At 38.9% G+C, this 21,736-nt stretch overlaps 1 protein-coding gene across 1 annotated transcript in view; it reads right to left on the bottom strand.

Moving 5' to 3' along the window:
• The window catches only part of LOC145672143 (alkaline phosphatase, tissue-nonspecific isozyme-like), a 689,601-nt gene that overhangs the window by 15,907 nt on the left and 651,958 nt on the right, over positions 1-21,736 (bottom strand). Inside the window, exon 7 of the mRNA XM_081741467.1 lies at positions 12,523-12,717. Coding sequence (XP_081597593.1) covers positions 12,523-12,717 — 195 coding nt within the window. The remainder of the gene's footprint in view (positions 1-12,522; positions 12,718-21,736) is intronic.

Raw genomic sequence — 21,736 nt, 5'->3', positions numbered from 1 at the left:
GCTCCGCCTCCACGCTTCTTCCACTCCTGTCAATACTTCAACTGGCACCCAAACATCCTTACTTCCTCCTCCTACAGTCGAAAATATCTTACAATTTATCACGCTAGTCTTGCAAAATGCCTTCCCGTTCCAACGTGAAGCCATTTTGTCACATGCAACAAAAGCTGCATACGACATCTTTAATATCCATATGGCAGCCACTTATTGTGGCCTCTACTCTCACTTTCATTTCCATTCTGAATCTACTCCTTCTGTTCCAGATGGCGGGGAACAAAAATAAGAAGGTAGTCAAGCTCCTATTTTCCAATATCCGCTCGCTCAAGACAAACCGGGTATTACTTGAAACCATGGCATCCTCCCTAAATGTAGACTGTATTGCACTCAATGAAACTTTCTTGAAAACTACTGATCGGTACTACTTTCCACAATATCACCTCTTACGGTGTGATCTCCCTAACAACATTGCTCGTGGTGGAGCCGCTCTTGCCATCAGGCACTCTTTACCTCGTCGTCTTATCATCCCACCATATTCTGAGCAATACTCTGAACACGTTATCAGTACCGTCTATTTTTCAGCTCTTACTTTGACCCTAGCGACCATCTATGTACGATCTACTCAACCATTGCCATACCGCTTTCTCACTTACTTGGATATCAACTTTAAAACATACGTAGTTCTTGCGGACCTCAATTATCACTCACGTACTGCGGCGCAAAAGCAGCGTTTCCAGGACTTCCTTCAAACTACCCATAGTTCTTGTCTTCCTCTGCCACACCACACTCGGCCTGCGAGTCACACCACCCCTGACGTGGTTATCATCAGTAACAACCTACTGCCCAAATCTTCTGTGGAGGTACTTAGCTCCGTAGGCAGTGATTATCTCCCGGTACTACTTACAATAACTCCATCTAACACCCAACCCAGGGAACCACCAGCCTCCCCTGCAACCTACAATTTCGCCAAGGCCGACTGGGAGAAATATCGAATGTACATCACGGAGAACCTAGCTTCTACTTCCACTGCAGTCTCGTCTATATCTGACATTGACCATGTCTCCACATCTCTTAGTACTCTCATTGCACGCGCTACTGAACACGCAGTTCCTAAACGTACCTTACACTCGCATCGCCCGAGCCTACCACATAATGCCGTCACTCTACTTCACCGGTCTCATGTCGTTCTGACCGAATACAGGCGAACTCACGATCGACACTTTCTTTTACTCCATCGACAGTTTCAACGCATGGTCCAACACTACATCATAGCCCGGAAACGCTTAGATTGGCGAAATTCTTGCAATGAGTTGCGCAATGAAACCAATGGCACTAAATTCTGGCACCTGTTTAAACGGCTCACTTATCAACGCCGGGGTTCCCAATATCCTATTCTGAGCGATGGCAATGTTCCTACTACCGATTCCGAAAAAGCGACCGCCTTTGCTACTTACCTTGAGGATGTCTTCACACCACATAATGCTCCATTATTTTACCATCCATCTCACCGCCGTATTACCACTTTGGACAATCCTGAGCGAGTGTTATTTACACCAGCAATAGACCATAAACTTGATCACACTAATCCTTTGACAGCTCCGATTACTAGTGCTGAAATAGTCACTGTGCTTCATCGACGCCGCAATACAGCTCCTGGTGCCGACACTATTACATACAACCAACTTCGGCAAGCCGGAGAGGCATTCCACCATGTTCTCGCCCAGTTGTATACAACTATTTTAACAACTGGCTATTTTCCTCCTCTCTGGAAGCTCGCCAAAATTGTGGTTTTTCTGAAACCTCAAAAACATCCTACCAATATCGGCTCCTATCGCCCAATCAGTCTCACCAACGTCTTCAGTAAGACCATGGAGCGCATTTTGGTCACCCGCCTTCATCCTTTTTTAGAAACTCATCATCATCTGCCTACAACGCAAGCCGGCTTCCGACCATCTTTCAGCACCACGGATCAGCTGCTTAAGCTCTCGAGCCTCTTGACTAACCACTTCAACAAACGACTACCTTCTGTCCTAATCTCATTTGACATTGAGCGAGCATTTGATACGGTATGGCATCAAGGCCTTCTTTTTAAACTGCTACATCTTCTTCCTATACCGTACGACCGCCTCATAGCCAATTTCCTTCATCAACGCCCAGCTTTTGTTCATATCAACCAGGCTCAGTCTCACCATTTTGTTCTTCGTGCTGGGGTGCCACAAGGTTCCGTGCTCTCCCCCTTACTCTATATCTTATATGTTGCAGATATGCCACAACCTCGGCCACCCATCCATGCACTACAATTTGCTGACGACACAGCCTATCTCGCTCTGTGTTCTTCTGTGGATCGTATTAACACTACTCTCCAACCAGCAATCGATCAGTTGGTCACCTGGTGTCTGAAGTGGAAACTTAAACTAAACCCCGCCAAAACCCAAATGGCCTTATTTGCCCGCAACCGCAACAAATTTTGTCTAACACGAAATCCTGAGCGTCTTCATCTTACGCTTCTCGGTTCACCGTTGACCTTATCGAACAGTGTGAAATATCTAGACGTCATTTTCGATAAACATCTCACCTGGAGAGCCCACCTTTCTCAGTTACAAACTAAAATTCGACGCCGCATAAATTTGTTGCGAAGCCTCTGCGGTACCAACTGGGGTCTCAACACCAGGCTTCTTCTTCATACGTATAAGGTATTTGTCCGCCCAGCTCTTACCCATGGTCATATTGCTTGGTTGTCTGCTCCTCAGCACTTCTACACGAAATTACAAGTCCTGGAACGTCATGCTCTGCGCACCGCTTATTTCTTACCGGCAAATACTCCTACTAGGGAGGTCTATCGGCACACCACCATACCCACGCTCTTAAAACATCTCTATCGTCTCCGCACTCGCTATATACAGAGCCGTATCGCTGAGGCCCATCCAATTCTTGGTGCACTGCTCGATCAGACTCCTGCACGACCACTACATGCCTATCCACCAGTTGACCATCTACTTGCACTGCATGAGCTTGACCAGGCCACGCCAACCTATAACCCACGTCGTCGCATCTATCAAACCCATCAGCATATCTATCGTCCATAATCTCTTCTACCCTGCACTTCTTGTACTGCATCTAAAGATATAATCATGATCATACATCACCACCGTCAATAACTTCCTGTATCCCATCTATAAACAGGCACCTCTAACACTTCAGTTTTTCTCTGGCCCCGGAGAAGGCGTTACCTTCTGTGGCCCGCCCAGTTTCGACTGGGAATGAAATTGCAGTTTAAAAAAAACCTAACAACAATCAACTGTGTTTCAGATGTCAAAAACAACTTTATTGCAGATTGTTGGTTTCAAAACTCACTACAATAGACTAGAATCAACAATAAACAGGAAGAAGCGGAGCGGTCTTTTGGTATGCTTTTAGCAAGGATGTTATAAAATAGAGGATCTGCCGATACGTATCTTAATCCTATGCATTCAATGAAGCCAAAAAAGAACAGAGCATCGTCTGAACTGGCACGTCTGATTGGCTACTCTCGTTTCCGCCATGATGGTTGGCTCGAACTATTGCGATGTTATTGGTGAGGAGCGGGCAGATTGGGTGTGGCGAAACTGTGACGTATGGCTTCACAATTTCGTTATATGGGCAGATCCTCTATTTTATAACATTCTTGGCTTTTAGTGTGAAAAGATTAGCTTTCATTCCCTTTTTTTCAACTCTCTATTCAAACTGAAAGTATTAGAAATTATTATTCCGGATTTCCGCGAATACAACAAAAATTCTACAAGCAAAGAGGAAAACAACACCAGCAAGCACAATCTCACATTCAGCGCCTCTTCAAGACACCACGACTACCGGTACATCTACTTCAAGACCTGATCCTACAATATCATGCACTGTTGCAGCTTCTACACCGAAGGCGTCTCCTGGTGATAGCTCATCTCCTGAAGATATCATCCAAACTATTAAAGATATTCTGAAGGATTTAAATCTGACCAACACGCTACGCACTTACATACCGAAGCTGAAAGCCGTCCCCCAAGATCTGCACACCAAATTCACCATCCTTATGGATTTATTCTCTGATCCATTACCACGAAATCAAGAAACTTTTTCAACACTTCAGCACTCCAGAACTTCAACACTTTATTGGTTGTTATAAGATGCAATTTTCTTGCATGATTTTGTATTGTTCTGTATTTTTGTATTCTGTAATTTTATATTGCACTACGCCCAAACATATCAATAAATAAATATATCATGTTACCCATTTCCAATTGAAACTACAAATAAATGAATATTTATAGCCCAAAAGAAGGCGTTACCTTCTGTGGTCCACCCATCTTCAGATGGAAATGAAATTGAACTTTTTCTTTGTAAATACAAAGAATATTTTAAAAGAAACGTATTTCGTTTCACAGTCCGAAAATTATACTTAAACGGAAAGAATTAACTACTTAAACCGGAAGTAGTGTAGTACTGTATATGTATAAGTTCCGGTTTGAAATAGATGGTTAAGATCAAAGACAGAACTTGGTCTTCGACCACTGAATCCACGTCGAAAAGCTGTTACTCACTATCTCTTAGCGTCTTTGGTTTATTGAAATCGGGAGAATAAGTAAATATCTGTATTCCTTCTGTTTGAATAAAAGGTTAATGGAGGAAATGGAGGATGAAAACTATATGGGGGGGAGGCACGGTAGCTCAGTGGTGCATGGGCTACCTGGTTCGATCCTCGTTCAAATAAGTTTGTGGTGGACAACGTAGGTTTTCTCGGGGTACTTTCGTTTTCGCCCACCTTCTAACTTCACTGATTCTTCCGTTATCATTCACTAGCTGTAATCATCCGTCTCCCTTAACCTAACGGGCATAACGTGGGACGTTAAACTGAAAGGTTTCATTTTCATGTCTTGAAACCTATATTTACGACTAAACCGATTAAAAAAAAACTTTCCGCTATGTCTTAACGTTTCGGCTCTAACACTTGTCAACAGATAGATAGACGGCACGTCTTAGAGTCGCTTTATATGACTTTTGTCTTTTATGCATAGCATAAATTTGAAGTCTAAAAATGGACAGGCTTCTAAGAGACTACAATTTCTCTACAGATGGACATGTGCAGGCATGACATTTTATAGAATCATTTGATGTTCTTTTGGTGTAATTGGATGGTGCAAAACTTCTGTATTTTTGTTTCAAAACTTCTTGCATCTTTTAAATTTTCTCTAATGTTGCTCCAAACTGTGCTATGCATAAGTTTCAGAAATATTGACTGTGTCTGTTTGTCTAAACATTTTGTAGTAAAACCAGTGAGAGATATCGAGAAATGTTCTATTTTTCATCGATCCAGAGTCCCAACAATAGGTTCTACCTCTTCCTCTCTTCAAACCAAAAGTGAAGCACCCTCGTGGTTAAGTGGTTGTGCATGTGTGTTTGGCGTGGGAGACCCTGGTTCAATTCCCAGCGGGAACTCACGTGGTGCGGAATCCATGTTAAGCTACAGGTCCACGTCTCATATAGCCTCGCTGCTGAATTGGTCACTAAACTTAAAATCAAATCAAATCGAAAGCGGTAGATTAATCATTGTCGACTTCAGTGTTAATTAGCGATAGATTGAAATGGTGAGAAGCTTCCTTTTTCTTTTTTTAAAAAAAATCGATTTTGGGTGTCAAGCAAAAAAAAAAATCTCTCTAATTTAGCAATCACTACGTTTTACTTTAAAAAGTTATCATTAAAATTGTAATTGAACAATGAAATCGTAATAAAATGATTGTTCTAATCAACAGCGGCTTCGATGTGCTTTAAATGTAATTTAATGACAGCAATGTTGTAAAATTACTTAAAATATATTTGACAAATGTTTTAATTCAAGTACCCATTCAATAGACAGGTAAGTAATTCGACCATAATGTTCACTTTACTTTTAAAAAAAGTTATAGTTGTTGCTTTGGAAAGAGCAAATAAATTGTTCGTTCTCCTTTAGAGAACTTTTATTCCTTATCAGAGGATTTTGTTAATTAAAATACTTCCATCATTTTATGTTGCTTGTCTGATTGAATTAAACAAAAAGCATTCAAAAAAACCTCGTTAGAGCTAAATAAATAAATAAAAAAAGGTACCATTGCAATGTTATTTAATGTAATCAGATTGTGAGAAACTTTTGAAAATCTTTTCGTTTGCTACTAGCACAAAAGTCTCTCAAAAGTAGTGTAATACAAGTGTCCTCATTCCTTAGAGTTCCTCAAAGCAGAAAGAAAGACAGTACCATTTCAGACAAATGGTATTTGAAGATCTATTTCTTTTATTTCTCCCTTGTTATATAGTGTTCTTTGAAGAAACACTTTGTTTTTGTTTTGTTTTGTTCTTGTTTATATATGTACACTATATAACAAGCATAAAAGACACAGAAGTTTCCATCAGTTCCTGCTAGATACACTTTATTTTCCTTGTTACTGGTTTCATAAGTTTTGATATACTCGTACGAACAAAGTTTTCTGCGACTGACTTGAAGTGCTTCTGGAGACCATCACACGCTGTTGGATTTCGGATGTTTGTTGCAATCTTGTTATCGTCTTTACACAACTTTTTAAAGGTTGTCTGGTTCTTTTTTTTCTTTTTTTCCTTAAGTATATACTCACATTTCTCTTTTTTTCTTTCTCTTTCATGCTATTCCCTTTTTCTTTATTTTCTTTTTAATTGTCACTATTTATTTTTCTTTCTATTGCTTTCTTTTTTTTCGTGTAAAATGTTCTCAGAATAGGGGATGTATTGAATATCCGGGAGAATAGTCCAACTCTCTTATGAGTAAAGATATAGATACATCGAAATAGAGGAAAATGAAATGAAATGAAATCTATGAGTTTTACATCCGGCGGTTATGCCGGCTACGCTAAAGGAGATGGTGATGATGAGAAATGAATGAAATGGTGGAACGGAGAAAATGGGAGGAAACAGGAGAACACAGAGGAAACCCACGCACACGGTGTTTGTCAACCAGAAAATTCACTTGGCGCGAGCTGGGATCGAACCAGGGACCCCATGCACCAGAGCTGAACGCTCTACAACTGAGTCACCGCGGGCCCCGAAATAGTGGAAATATGTTGGAAATAGATGGTTTCCAATATAAAATAGTGTAATTTTATCAATCATATCAGGCATTTGGACTTGTGAAGGACACTGAATGTTCAGTCTTCCAGGAAGCTCTTCACTAATTGTGTTTGATATTTTGCAAAGCATCCTGGGTGTAGAGCAGGATGCAGTGGAGCCACATTCTATCAAAGACCTTTTCTATGTCGAGGAACAGAGAAGCCACACCCGGTGTTGAATTGGTGTATAGCTGTGTCGACTTCTCGGATAAACTAAATGTTTTTCTGTGTCCGGATCTGAAAGCGAAGTGGTATGATGATAGCAGGTTGTGCCTTCTTGTATGTGTCATGATTCTCCTTCGTGTAGCCCACTCTATTATCTTGTTTGAGTTAAAGAGAAGAGTTTTGTGGCTGTGGTGATAGTGCTACCACAGCCTTCGGGATAGTGCCAGACGAAAAACTTTCAAAATTTACGGGAAATATCCATGCTGTAGACTGGATTTGTTAGCCTAGGCAGGAGTACGATGACTTTCATCGGATAATATTTCAAGGTGATTAGGGGGGTGTCATCCAGTTTTGCTGCTCCATGGTTTTGGAGTCGTTTGACTATTGTCTAGATATTTTTGGTGTGATGAGTTCTGTTGTAAAGGACCAAGATTTTTTCTAAATTTTTTGAAGACTCCGCGTCTTTGACCAGGGCCTTGTTTCCCCGAGAACTTTCCGAAGGTGACTGAAAAGAACGATATGTAACTTTCCGCTGCGTACACCAGTTATTGATGGCTCTGAAGTAGTTAATCTTTGGTGAGCATTGTGGGCGTGCGGAGATCTCCTGATTGTTCTAAGTTTGAATTGTGATTTCCAGCTTGATTTTTAATTGTGTGAAAGTTCTGACAGGATAGCACCGGTGAATGTTTCGAGTACGACATCTAACTCATCTGGTATTTTGACTGATATTCTAGGATCCACCATCTTGGCTAAAATATCTTTGTATTCTACCCTATTCGCGTGATATTTTTGGTAGTTGCTTCATGTGTGTTTGTGAAAATGACGAGTATGGATCAGATTGGAGATCGCGGAGTACTGACGGTCCATTTATGATAGACATGACGGCTGAGACGGTGATGTCTAAGATTTTTGGGACGTCTGCATTGCTGGAGAAGTATTTAGGCTCCGTGGGCGCTGAGGGAATTACATAGCTTTTTCGTGTAACTGATATAATACACTGTCTTTCTGGAATAGGCACCTGGAAGTTGTATGGCAGGTGTTGTAGTTTGGGTCACCGCCGACTGGAATGTGGTAACCAAATCTTCTGATAAGATAGTCTGGAGGTGCAATTATGGAGCTGCTTGCCTGATGTCCTGTTGACAGCTGGACTTGATGTGCAGGGCTCAATGGACTATAGTGCCAGGAGCTGAGGGCAATAGTGAGTGACCTGACAGTTAATTAAGATTTCGGGTCTATCTTTGATCCTCATCTGTTATCTCTGCCTATGTAGCCTAATAGTTTCTGACATTGTAAGGCAGACATGCTTCAGTATATTTCATGAGCAGAACAACGTTAATACTTTCCTTTGCGAGAAAGGTTATGAGCTGTTTTTACACCATTTGTATTTCAACAGGCAACTCGCAGTTATCTGTTGATTCAGGTTTTATTATATGATAGGATTGATGCTCTAAAGTCTAAAATTGTAGACAGTTATGACTCGTGGAATAATTTGGAGCTGCTTTCTTTTCTCTCTCTCTTTCATGGCAAGGTCACTGATAGAAACGTCATGACATTAAAAAGCGGCTGATTCTAAATCTGAGGATCATTTGTTGGCTTTACATTTGTTCTCGATATAACAGCGCACTGCAGACACTATAATGAGCCACAGCAAATATAGAAATGTTTTTTTTTTTTCAATGCTGACAGAAGTAATTAACGTTACATCGTAGCAATGTTCCATCATTAAAATAGCTACAGAGATTACTCTCGCTACGGAGATATGACGTCATGTATGGAATTCAATAAGATTTAACCTATCGTTTTAACTAGAAAGCACGTTCAGTAGCATATTTCTTCTGCATGACGGAAGAAGTAAAATACACATGCCAATCAGTTTTGCGTCAAATTAATTTTATTTTTTGTAAAAGAAAGAAAGGAATATCTCGCAAGTTCTATTTTTGTTTTCTCTCTTTATGTACTCTCTGTTCATATTAGTTCTCGCGATCATAATTTTTCCGTCAGTGATCTTTGATAATATGCAATAGAGATGTAATAGAGAGGTTTGCAGTTGCTATTGCACGTGAACTAAATCCGAGATCAGGATCTATTGGTTCAGCGTTTTGGTACTTTAGTAGTTATCTCTTGAGCAGGTGTTTGACTCATGTTACTGTTGACAGACGAAAACGATAGTGAATATACCAAAGTCGTATATTTATAATTCGTCAAAGGTAATTTGACGCTCAAGGAAGACGAGAGAAAAAATGAGAAATTAACAGTTTTTATGTTTATTTGTCTCTTACATTCCACTCTAAAACATTAAGGGCACATTTTACATAAAAATAAAATTATAATTATTATTAAGTGTTCTACTTTTGGCAGACCCTGGGATGAAAGAAGCCTTTTATTTATTTATTTATTTATTTATTTATTTATTTATGTTTAGGCATGGAAATATTTGTTTCACATATCTCAATCTTCAGCTTCATCTTTTAACTCTTAATATTTTCTTTTGTTTCTCAGATCATCTATCAGTTGTGTTCTTCTTCTTCCTATACCTCATTTTCCTTCCATCTTTCCTTTTATGGCGATATGAAGAAGACAATTTCATCACAAAATGTGTCCAATCCAATTGGCTTTCCTTTGAAGGATGCTGTCCTCTTCTCTCCTATTCGTTTTAAAACATCTTCGCTTGTTACTCTTTCTGTCCATTTTATCTTCTCCATCTTCCTCCAACAACACGTTTTAAAGCTTTCTAAACATTTCTTCTCGTCAAAATACTTCTCAGAGAACTTGAAATTCTCGAACTCTTCAAGTTCTCTTTGTTCTACTCTTATCCGTAAGGGGGCGTTTCCACGAGATATTCTCATGACTGTCGACTTTTTGATGTTGATTTAATTCCATATAGTTTTCCAGTGTCAACTATTTTGTCAATCATCTCATGTAGTCCTTCTTTGGTTTTAGCTATTATAACCGTATCATCTGCGTACTTGATCTTGTTAATGATCTGCCCTCCAATCTTGAAATCTCCACTTTCCATTAAACATTCCTTCATTATAATTCACGTAAATGTTGAATAATTGGGCCGACGAACTACATCTTTGTCTAACTTTTTTTCCAATCTCTACACTATTGGTTTCTCCTTCATTCAAAAGCAACTTCGCTCGTTGTCCTATGTACGAGTTGCGATTTCTTTAAGTATTTTTAGAAGTTTTGTTCAATTGATCCAGAAGAAAGCTTTTTGCTAGACGATGAAACACAAATACAACTCTTCCTTTACATCAAGAACTCGTAGTAATAGCAGATCTTATATTAATGTTCATGATAGCAGTAAATTACAGTATGCGTACAGAGAATAAATAGTAATTAAGATATTTAGATAGCATGAATTTGCGTACCAGTCATTTGGATCTGAAATCTCTGAATATATATACTAATATAATAGAATCCGGATCTCGGTGGGGGGACCATCATGACTTTTGTGATACAGTGCTCAAATCTAGTGCGAAGGATACCTGGTTCAATCCCAGGTAATGTGATTTTATAGTGAACAACACTGTGTCTGTGGGTTTTCTCGGGGTTCTCCTGTTTCCTTCTACATCCTCAATCTACTAATTCTTCCATAAGCATTCACTTTCGCTAACCACCCGTCTTCTTTAGCAGTGAGAACATAACCGAGGGATGTTAGAGATTTCATTTTATTTATTTCTGCATCTAGATTTCGGATGTATATTATGGTTTACATCTAGACCTGGCCAGATTCCGATTGAAAATTTTTGATCACCTCTCGCCCTTCTAAATTTCTGCTTTTTGAAGGTAAATTATAGACTTTCAGTCAAGCAACTACAGCATCATCCCTATTTACCATAGGATAACGATTCGTACCTCATTCTCTTCAGAATAGAACGGCCTTTCAAACGATAACCTACAATTTACATTTTCCTATCGTGTCTTTGAGGTGGGAAATGTTTAGAGAAATCGGTATTTTTTTCTGAATTCGGTTTTTTTTTTTTAATTTTGAGTCCGTCTGGGCTCCCTATTTTAACACACAGATCTCAAAATCAACTAAAACAGTAAGGGGTATAATAAATGTGCGTACATTTTTTTAAGCTTCTATCTTGAATAGTAAGGATAGGAAAAAATATTTACCAATGAGCCCACAATGCTTCAGATTATTCCAAAAGACCCGGATGTAATATAAACATTAGCTGAGATATCCTTATTATTTATTCTACAGTCATTTTCCGAACATCTTTCTCTTCAGAATAGAACAGACTTTCAAACGGTACCATGCGCATGTCTTCATCAGGGAAAATCGAAAAAAAAAAATATTTAATTTTGTTAAAAATATCCCTTTTATTTTATCCTTTTGCCCCTCTGGACCTCCCTGTTTTAACGCAGAGATCTGAAAAAATCTGGGAAATACTAACGGATGCAGTAAATATGTGTATAAAATTTTGATCTAGGTGCAAAAGTAAGCCCGCCAAAAGATAATAAAAATAGGCATAACAATGTTTTTTTAGTTAGTACGTCATCATACCCTATGCCTCGACCCAGAAAGACGTGAAACGATAGGTAACGTGTTCTGCAATGTCTTCAGGCTTAAAAAAAAAAAAAAAAAAAAAAACAAACGAAGTAACAACCTTTATATGTAATTTTTTAATGGACTAATGAAGACACTACTTTAGTGCCTAAAAGTAGGCACTAAAATCTAAAATGACTAGAAACCAGCAGAGAAAGTTCAATTAATTAGCTAGCTGACAAGTGGAAAAAATAAACATTTTTGTTTTATTTAGATTCGGTAACAGGTGGAAAATATCAGTGCAGATAACATTTCAAGGAACTCAATAACCGTGTTTGAGTTCCTTTAAAGGAAAAAATTGGTAAACCTTTGAGCAAGGGTACTACATTTGCAGTGTAGCCTGCAGAGTGTCTGCATCAATAACATTCTAAGAACTACCACCGCTCTGTAAGACGCATTGCTGCTTTTTTCTTTTATATACAGTATATATTTCCTTCTCAAGCGAGAAAGGCAAATGGATGTTCCAAAGTGTTAGAAACTTTTCGTTTTTCTCTTTTCTTTCTTTTAGAAACCAGCAAGGTAGATAGCTAAGGTGGATACGCTACAAGCAGTATGTATACACTCTGTGTATGTATATATATATACACACACACTTTTTGTTTGTTTGTACATGTGTGTGTGTTAGTGTATGTGTTGTTTGCAAACGAGAGCACACAAAAAACTTACCGAATATGGGATTCCCTCTCTTGGTTCCAACTCCACCCAGCGTGAAAACGTGGGAATGGTCAGCTGTTACTACAAACAGTGTCTCTGTAGGGTTTAACATTGGCAGAGCTGCTGTTAATGCTGATTCCAGAGCTAACGTTTCTTCTAATGCTCGATAAGCATTGTTGTAATGGTGGGCGTGGTCGATACGGCCGCCTGTAAAGACAAAAAAGAAAAGGTAACAATAGCCAATCAATCATTAGGTATATCATTACTACACACACACACACCGATTTCCCGAAAATGATACGAGAGATCTTATATTAAATTTTTGCCTGATAGACGTGTTAGGGTTTACTTTCAAGCACTAAAAAAGTATATGTTTTATTTTTAGATATACTATCCACATTTAATTACAAGGGTAATCCGAAAAGCCCATTTTAAAGCTTTATATAATATCTATCTAGAGGGTGTGTCAAGTATTTGAGAACACACATTATACAGTAAGAAGCACAGTGCGTTGTACATCATACTTACAACTCGTTTCTATTGCAGAGCCTAGAAGATGGAATGACCTAAACTAACTCAAGAAATGAAGAGATATTCTACTGCTGTCTCCTTCGCTGCAGGCCACTGAATTTCATCCCGTAATCAGCTTCAAGGTTCGGAGAGAACTGTTGACTCAGAGGTGATGTGGCCACCATTTTCCACAGAAAATGACATTGTCTGCTTTAACACATTATCAGGATGCCAAAATTCGTCCGTTCTGTCCAAGCTGTCATCGATGAGGATCCTAGGTAGTCCATGCAAGCAACTTGATGAGAAATCTTCGTTACAAGTCGTGCGTGATGCGGGGAAGACAATTCTTGTCCGAGAGAACTAGGGCAAATCAACTGAGACCAGAGTCAACTGCCTCCCGAATAAGCTAAAACATGTTGAAGATCCCAAAATGCTCTGCTTTTTCTCCGATGAAGGAAAAATTATAAAAAGCCACGACGAGGTTCCGTTTGTCTCGCATACTAAATGTTGAGCCTCAGTGATGGTTTTCGGGTTCGTGAGCAGTGAAAGCGACGTGATTCCTACACATTTCTTTCGACAAAGTGTCAGAGTCAACGATGTTGTTTATACTGAGGTGTTGAACACAGTTCTGAGGCCCCAGATTATTGTTGTAGCGAGTGGGAAACAGTATGTTTTTCAGCAGGACGCCGCACCATTCCAGCAACCCTTACCATCAAGAATGGTTGGCAGGTAATTTTCCTGACCATGTCATTCCCAATATGAATCTCCCAGCTCCCAAGGAGTTAGTTGTCTCAATGGACTATTGTGTATGGTGCAGTTGAGAGGGACTCCAATAAGCATTCAAAAAATACCGTTGCAACTCTCAGAGCAGCTATGGTGAATGCAATGACGAACATTTTCAAGATTCATCTCATTACTACCTGTAAGTGGTGTCGACGGCGTGTAGAGACTATTATTGCTACTGACAATGGTTCCATTCCACTCCGTATAATATTGCAGGTCTCATTCTTGTTTCGTAAACTTTCCCTTTAAGGCGTATTAGTACCCTTAGGTCAGACAATATTTCTACCATTTTTCTTCATATTGTCCAATAGCTGCTAGTTTTGCTGTTTACATCTTTTTTTTCTATTCCTGTATTTTATTGCAGAATTCATCCCAAGTACTTTAAATTGTTCGTCATTACCAACCTTTCTTGGTCCAGTCGTATTCTTGTACTGTCGATTGCATTTTTCCTGAAAGGACAATATAAATATTTTGTCTTGGTTTTACTAATTCCAAACCGTTTGTTCTCCAAAGCTACTCTCCAGGTATCTAATTTCTCTTGCAGTGTCATGTCCGTGAACCTGGCCCCACCCACATTGGCACTAATTTTAAAACATATGCCAAAAATTAGTGCCCAATTAGTGCTGACGACCTGTAATGTTAAAAAAATTTGTGCCGTTACACAGACTTCAAAAAACAAAAAAGATTCTGGGTGGGGCTAGGTTCACGCTAGCCCCACCCACTCAACCGATCGAGATAAAACCTATACCCAAGGTTAGTGTTAAATTAGTGCTGTCGATACCACATAAAAAGAAAATTAGTGCTATTATCAAAAGGCCAAAATATATTCGAAAATGTTCAATGGCGGCATCATCAAAGAAAACCAAAGATCCCTCATTTTTATGATAAGATATATAGCACGAATCTTCTTTCTATGCAGTATCGTCAGTACTAATTTAGCACTAATTTTTGGCATAGTTTACAAAATTACTGCTCCATTATTAAAAGTGGGTGGGGCTGTCTTCACGTGAACCTGACCCCACCCACAGCGGCACTAATTTTAAAACATATGACAAAAGTTAGGGCCGAATTAGTGCTGACGACCTGTAATGTTAAAAAAATTAGTGCTGTTACACAAACGTCAAAAAACAAAAACGATTTTGGGTGGGGCTAGGTTCACGCTAGCCCCACCCACTCAACCGAGTGAGATGAAGCCTATACAAAATATTAGTGGTAAATTAGTGCTGTCGATACCGCATAAAAAGAAAATTTGTGCCACTATCAGAAGGCCAAAAATATTCGAAACTCTAATATGGCGGCATCATCAAAGACAACAATCGATCCTCATTTTTATCATACTATACATAGCACTAATTTTCTTTCTATGCGGCATCGTCAGCACTAATTTAGCACTAATTTTTGGCATGGTTTTCAAAATTAGTGCTGTTACACAAACGTCAAAAAACTAAAAAGAAGTGGGTGGGGCTAGCGTGAACCTAGCCCCACCCACTCAACCGATTGAGATGAAACCTATACACAATGTTAGTGTTAAATTAGTGCTGTCGATACCGCATACAAAGAAAATTATTGCCACTATCAGTAGGCCAAAAATATTCGAAAATCTAATATGGCGGCATCATCAAAGACAACAATCGATCCTCATTTTTATCATACTATACATAGCACTAATTTTCTTTCTATGCGGCATCGTCAGCACTAATATAGCACTAATTTTTGGCATGGTTTTCAAAATTAGTGCTGTTACACAAACGTCAAAAAACCAAGAATATGTGGGTGGGGCTAGCGTGAACCTGGCCCCACCCACTCAACCGATTGAGATGAAACCTATACATAATGTTAGTGTTAAATTAGTGCTGTCGATACCGCATAAAAAGAAAATTAGTGCCACTATCAGTAGGCCAAATAATTCGAAAATCTAATATGGCGGCATCATCAAAGGAAACAATCGATCCTCATTTTTATCATACTATACATAGCACTAATTTTCTTTCTATGCGGTATCGTCAGCACTAATTCAGCACTAATTTTTGGCATAGTTTACAAAATCAGTGCTATTACACAAACTTCTAAAACCGCACTAATGTTTCCTTTATTGCTTATCTGGAGGTGGTGAGTTATATGTCATGAATCTCCCATTTGAAATACATGGGGATATTTTATTGTTCCAAATCCTATCACATTCGAAAGCTTTAATTACCTCTAATAGTGCAATTTTTAGTGATTCGTAAGTGCTTCGTAGTGCACCAACAACTGAAGTTAATGTTTTATTAGTATAGGTGCTACAAATAAAATAGGTTTGAACGTTAGGGTGAAGTTAGATGTCCCACTTCAAGTACTAACTGCAAATGAGTGGCATTCGTTAGTACATCGTTAGTGCTTCAAAAAACTAACAGTTGCAATAATGTTGGACTATTAGTTTAGTTATGGCCAATTACATGTCACGAAATTCACATAAGAAATGTATGGGGAATTTTTCATGGCATTGATTCCCGCCAAATTTATATGCACTAATAATCTCTTCTAAGGAAATCGTTAATGCATTTTTAGTTCTTCTTTGTGCACCAACACCTAATGTTAGTGTTTCGTTAGTATAGGCCGTGCGTGAACCTTGCGCCCCCAGTTCAAGTACTAACGTAAATATTAGTACCATTCCTTAGTGCATCTTTAGTGGTTGTATGAAACACTAACAATTTCGTTAGTGCTTCACTGTTAGTGTATTTATGTCCAATTACATGTCAGAGAACACAGATAAGAAATGTATGTTGAATTTTTCATTGCGTCAAATTTCCGCCAAATTCAAAAGCACTAATGATCTCCTCTAGTGCAATCGTAAGTGCATCATTAGTACTTCTTAGTGCAGCAACCACTAACGCTAGTGTTTCATTCGTGTAGGTGCTAAAAGTAAAATATCTTTCGAGGTTTGCTTGAACTCCCCCCCGAAAAAATTAGTGATATTCATTAGTATATCGATAGTGCTTCCATTAAACACTAACAGCTTGTATGGAATTTGATGTTTCTGAATTTGGCCCTTCAATAAAAATCTTCAATAAATCACAATATATGGTAGCACTAACGTTAATGCTTAGTACGTTTAAATGCACTAACAATGCTATAACGATTCACGTTAACCCCATGTTTCTACATCAATTTGTATAGATATGGATATTTCTGGAGTTGTCCCCCAACCAAAAATCTCCAATAACTCGTAAACTCTGATACCACTAACGTTAGTGCTTAATGCGTTTACGCGCACTAACGATGCACTAAGGATTGCCATTAACCCCAAATCTACGTCAATTTATATGGAATTTGATATTTTTGAAGTTGGCCCCCACCAAAAATCTTCACTAACTCGTAAACTCTGATATCGCTAACGTTAGTGCTTAGTGCGTTTAGTGGATAATGATGCACTAACAATTGCTACGTTTGTTGTAATTTGGAAGGTGGGAGCTAAACTTCAGACACGTCGCATAGAAAGAATATTAGTGCTATGTATAAACGTGCTTGTAGTTGGCTCCCATCTCTTCCAAATTACACCAATCGTCACACATCGTTAGTGCATTGTTAGTGCACTTAAACGCTTTAAGCACAAAGGGTAGTGCTATCTGAGTTTACGAGTAATTCAAGATTTTTGGTGAGGGGCGAACTTCAGAAATATCAGATTCCATACAAATTTATGTAGAAACATGGAGTTAACGGCAGTCGTTAGTGCATCGTTAGTGCACTTAAACGCACTAAGCACTAACGTTAGTGCCATCATATTTTGTGATTTATTGAATACTTTTGGTATTGGGGCTGCTTCAGAAATATCAAAATCCGTACAAATGGACGTAGAAACATGGGGTTAACGGCAATCACTAATCCATCTGTAGTGGGGAGAATAACTACATATGAAGTTAGCCCCTACCAAAAATCTTCAATATCTCGTAAATTGTGATTGCACTAACGTGTACTAACGATGCACTAACGATGTACGACGTTTGTTGTAATTTGGTAGAGGTAGGGAGAGGGCAACTTCAAACTATAGAAATAAAAATATTGCTATGTATACACGTGCTTGAAGTTGGCCCCCCACCTCTCCCAAATTATACCAAACGTCGCACATCGTTAATGCATGGAAAGTGCACTTAAACGCAATAAGCACTAACGTTAGTGCTATCAGCGTTTACGAGTTACTGGAGATTTTTGGTGGGGGCAACTTCAGAAATATCCAAATCTATACAAATTGACGTAGAAACATGGAGTTAACGGCAATCGTTAGTACATCGATAGTAGATCACTTAAACGCACTAAACACTAACGTTAGTGCTATCATATTTTGGGATTTATTCAAGATTTTTGGGGAAGGCAACTTCAGAAATATCAAATTCCATATAAATTGACGTACAACCATAGGGTCAACGGTAATCACTAATGCATCGTTGTGCCCTTAAACGCACTAAGCAATAACGTTAGTGCTACCACATATTGGGATTTATTCAAGATTTTTGGTGAGGGCAACTTCAGAAATATTAAAATCTATACAAATTGACGTAGAAACATGGGCTTAATGACAAATCGTTAGTGCATTGTTAGAATACTTAAACGCACTAGGCACTAACGTTGAGTTGAGTTGATTTTGAGTTTATCGTCCCGTTCAGCAGCGAGGCTATATGAGACGTGGACCTACTGATTAACGTGGAATCCGAACCACATGAGCTACAGCCGGGAATCGAACCCGGGTCTCCAGCGCCAAAGGCGCATACGCTAAAAGCTTAGCCACGGAGGAGCTCTAGGCACTAACGTCATTGCTACCATATTTTGGTATTTCTTCAAGGCTTTCGGTGGGGACAAACTACAGAAATATCAAATTGTATACAAGCTGTTAGTGTCTTCTAGAACTAATGAATGACACTAACTTTCTCGTTAGTTCTTGAAGTGGGGAAAGTTCAAGCCAACTTCCAAATATATTTTAGTTTTAGCATCTACACTAATGAAGCACTAACGTTAGGGGTTGTTACACTAACAAGCACTAACACTGCACTAACGATTGCACTAGAAGAGGTAATGAGTGCTTTTAACTGTGGTGGAACTTTGATATACTGAGAAATTCCTCATAAATTTCTTATAAACACTAACGAAACTTTTTCTAGAAGCACTAACGATGCACTAACGAATCGCACTAATTATTTCCTAAGTGCTTATAGTAGGGCCTAAGTTCATACTATTTTCCAAAGTATTTTACATGTTGCACCTATACTAATGAAGCACTAACGTTACGTGTTGGTGCATTAAGAAGCACTAACGATGCGCTAACGAATGGCTCTAATTTTTCCGTTAGTGGTTGAAGTATCTGTAGCAGCGAGAAATTGTCCCACGAAGGGTATTCCTTCTAACACCTTCATTAAGAAGAACTAACGACGTCCCTGAACATAACCTCCACATCACGCACTAACGATAAATTTAGTGTCAATCGCTAGTGCATCGTTAATGATTCTTAGTGCATTAACGCCTATCGTTAATGCTTTATTCCTATAGGAGCTACAGATAAAAACCTTTTGTGGCGCCAAGTTGACGCTGCACCTGAAATTTCAAGTACTAATGAAAAACTTAGTGTCATTCGTTAGTGCTTCCTAGTGCACCGACAACTAACGTTACCGCTCCATTAGTGTAAGCTCTACAAGTAGAAAAACATTTGGGACCAGCGTAAATTTGGTTCCCATTTTAAGCACTAACGGAAAGTAAGTTTCATTCGTTCATGCATCGTTTGTGCTTCTACAAAACACACATTGTTTCGTAAAGCATAACTATTGATGTAGATATGGCTAATTACATGTCACGAAACTCCATAAGAAATCCATGGGGAAGTTTTCATTCCGTTCAATTTCCACCAAAATCAAAAGCACTGATGATCTCTTCCAGCGCAATTGTTAGTGCATCGCTAGTGCTTCTTAATGCACAACAACCTACCGTTCCTGATTTATTAATGTAGGTGCTACAAGTAAATACAAAACCTTTGAAAACAGCGTTAACTTGGCAGAAATAACGAAAATATTAGTGTCGTTTTTGTCGTTTGTGTAACAGCACTAATTTTGAAAACTATGCCAAAAATTAGTGCTATATTAGTGCTGACGATAAAGCATAGAAAGAAAATTAGTGCTATGTATAGTATGATAAAAATGAGGATCGATTGTTTTCTTTGATGATGCCGCCATATTAGATTTTCGAATATATTTGGCCTAGTGATAATGGCACTAATTTTCTTTTTATGCGGTATCGAAAGCACTAATTTAACACTAACATTGTGTATAGGTTTCATCTCAATCGGTTGAGTGGGTGGGGCCAGGTTCACGCTAGCCCCACCCACATATTCTTGGTTTTTTGACGTTTGTGTAACAGCACTAATTTTGAAAACCATGCCAAAAATCAGTGCTATATTAGTGCTGACGATGCCGCATAGAAAGAAAATTAGTGCTATCTATAGTATGATAAAAATGAGGATCGATTGTTGTCTTTGATGATGCCGCCATATTAGATTTTCGAATATTTTTGGCCTACTGATAGTGGCACTAATTTTCTTTTTATGCGGTATCGACAGCACTAATTTACCACTAACATTGTGTATAGGTTTCATCTCACTCGGTTGAGTGGGTGGGGCTAGCGTGAACCTAGCTCCACCCAAAATCGTTTTTGCTTTTTGACGTTTGTGTAACCACTAATTTTTTTAACATTACAGGTCGTCAGCACTAATTCGGCCCTAACTTTTGTCATATGTTTTAAAATTAGTGCCGCTGTGGGTGGGGCCAGGTTCACGTGAAGACAGCCCCACCCACTTTTAATAATGGAGCAGTAATTTTGTAAACTATGCCAAAAATTAGTGCTAAATTAGTGCTGACGATACTGCATAGAAAGAAGATTCGTGCTATATATCTTATCATAAAAATGAGGGATCTTTGGTTTTCTTTGATGATGCCGCCATTGAACATTTTCGAATATATTTTGGCCTTTTGATAATAGCACTAATTTTCTTTTTATGTGGTATCGACAGCACTAATTTAACACTAACCTTGGGTATAGGTTTTATCTCGATCGGTTGAGTGGGTGGGGCTAGCGTGAACCTAGCCCCACCCAGAATCTTTTTTGTTTTTTGAAGTCTGTGTAACGGCACAAATTTTTTTAACATTACAGGTCGTCAGCACTAATTGGGCACTAATTTTTGGCATATGTTTTAAAATTAGTGCCGATGTGGGTGGGGCCAGGTTCACGGACATTGCAGTGTCGCCTCGATGTCACTCACCAGCACATCATCCGTAAATAGCATATTCCATGGTGTTAACTCGTGGATATCCTTTGTAAGCTTGCCAATCGCAATTGCAAAAAGGTACAGTTAAAACTAGATCCCTGATGAAGTTCACTCACGCTTCTCAATCCAGTCCTATACAGGCCTGTAGCCAGCTTAAAAATGTAGGGGGGGGGCGGATGAAGTTAGGGGGGCCCGATCCAACCATATTATAGTTTATCACCATATTATAGTTCATTTGCAAGCCTGCCGTGAAAATGTTAGGGGGCCACCAAAACTTTAGGGGGGCTCGGCTCCTCTAGACCCCCTGGATACGAGCCTGGTCCTATATTCCACTTCTTCAGTGCCATCAAATAAGATTCTGTGCCACTCTACCTTACACTTTCTATAGATTGAAGGTATTTTCCATTAACAACCTAAGTGCAAATATTGCATCCGTTATCGACCGCTTTGGTATGAAACCAAATTGGTTCTCTATTGTTTCCGTTTCTTCCCTCAAACTTGCTTTTATCACTCTCCTTCAGAGTTTCACTGCATGGCTTATAACTTATAAGTTGTATTCCTCTGTAGTTACCACATTCTTGGATCTTTCCTTTATTTAAAAAAAAAAAAAAAAAACTGGCACAACGTAGCTGCTTCTTCATTCTTTTGCCA

Source organism: Thermobia domestica, chromosome 15 (genome assembly GCF_964235325.1).
Source record: "Thermobia domestica chromosome 15, izTheDome1.hap1.1, whole genome shotgun sequence".
In the NCBI taxonomy this organism is placed as follows: Eukaryota; Metazoa; Arthropoda; class Insecta; order Zygentoma; family Lepismatidae; genus Thermobia; species Thermobia domestica.
This window is presented reverse-complemented; position numbering and strand designations above follow the sequence as displayed.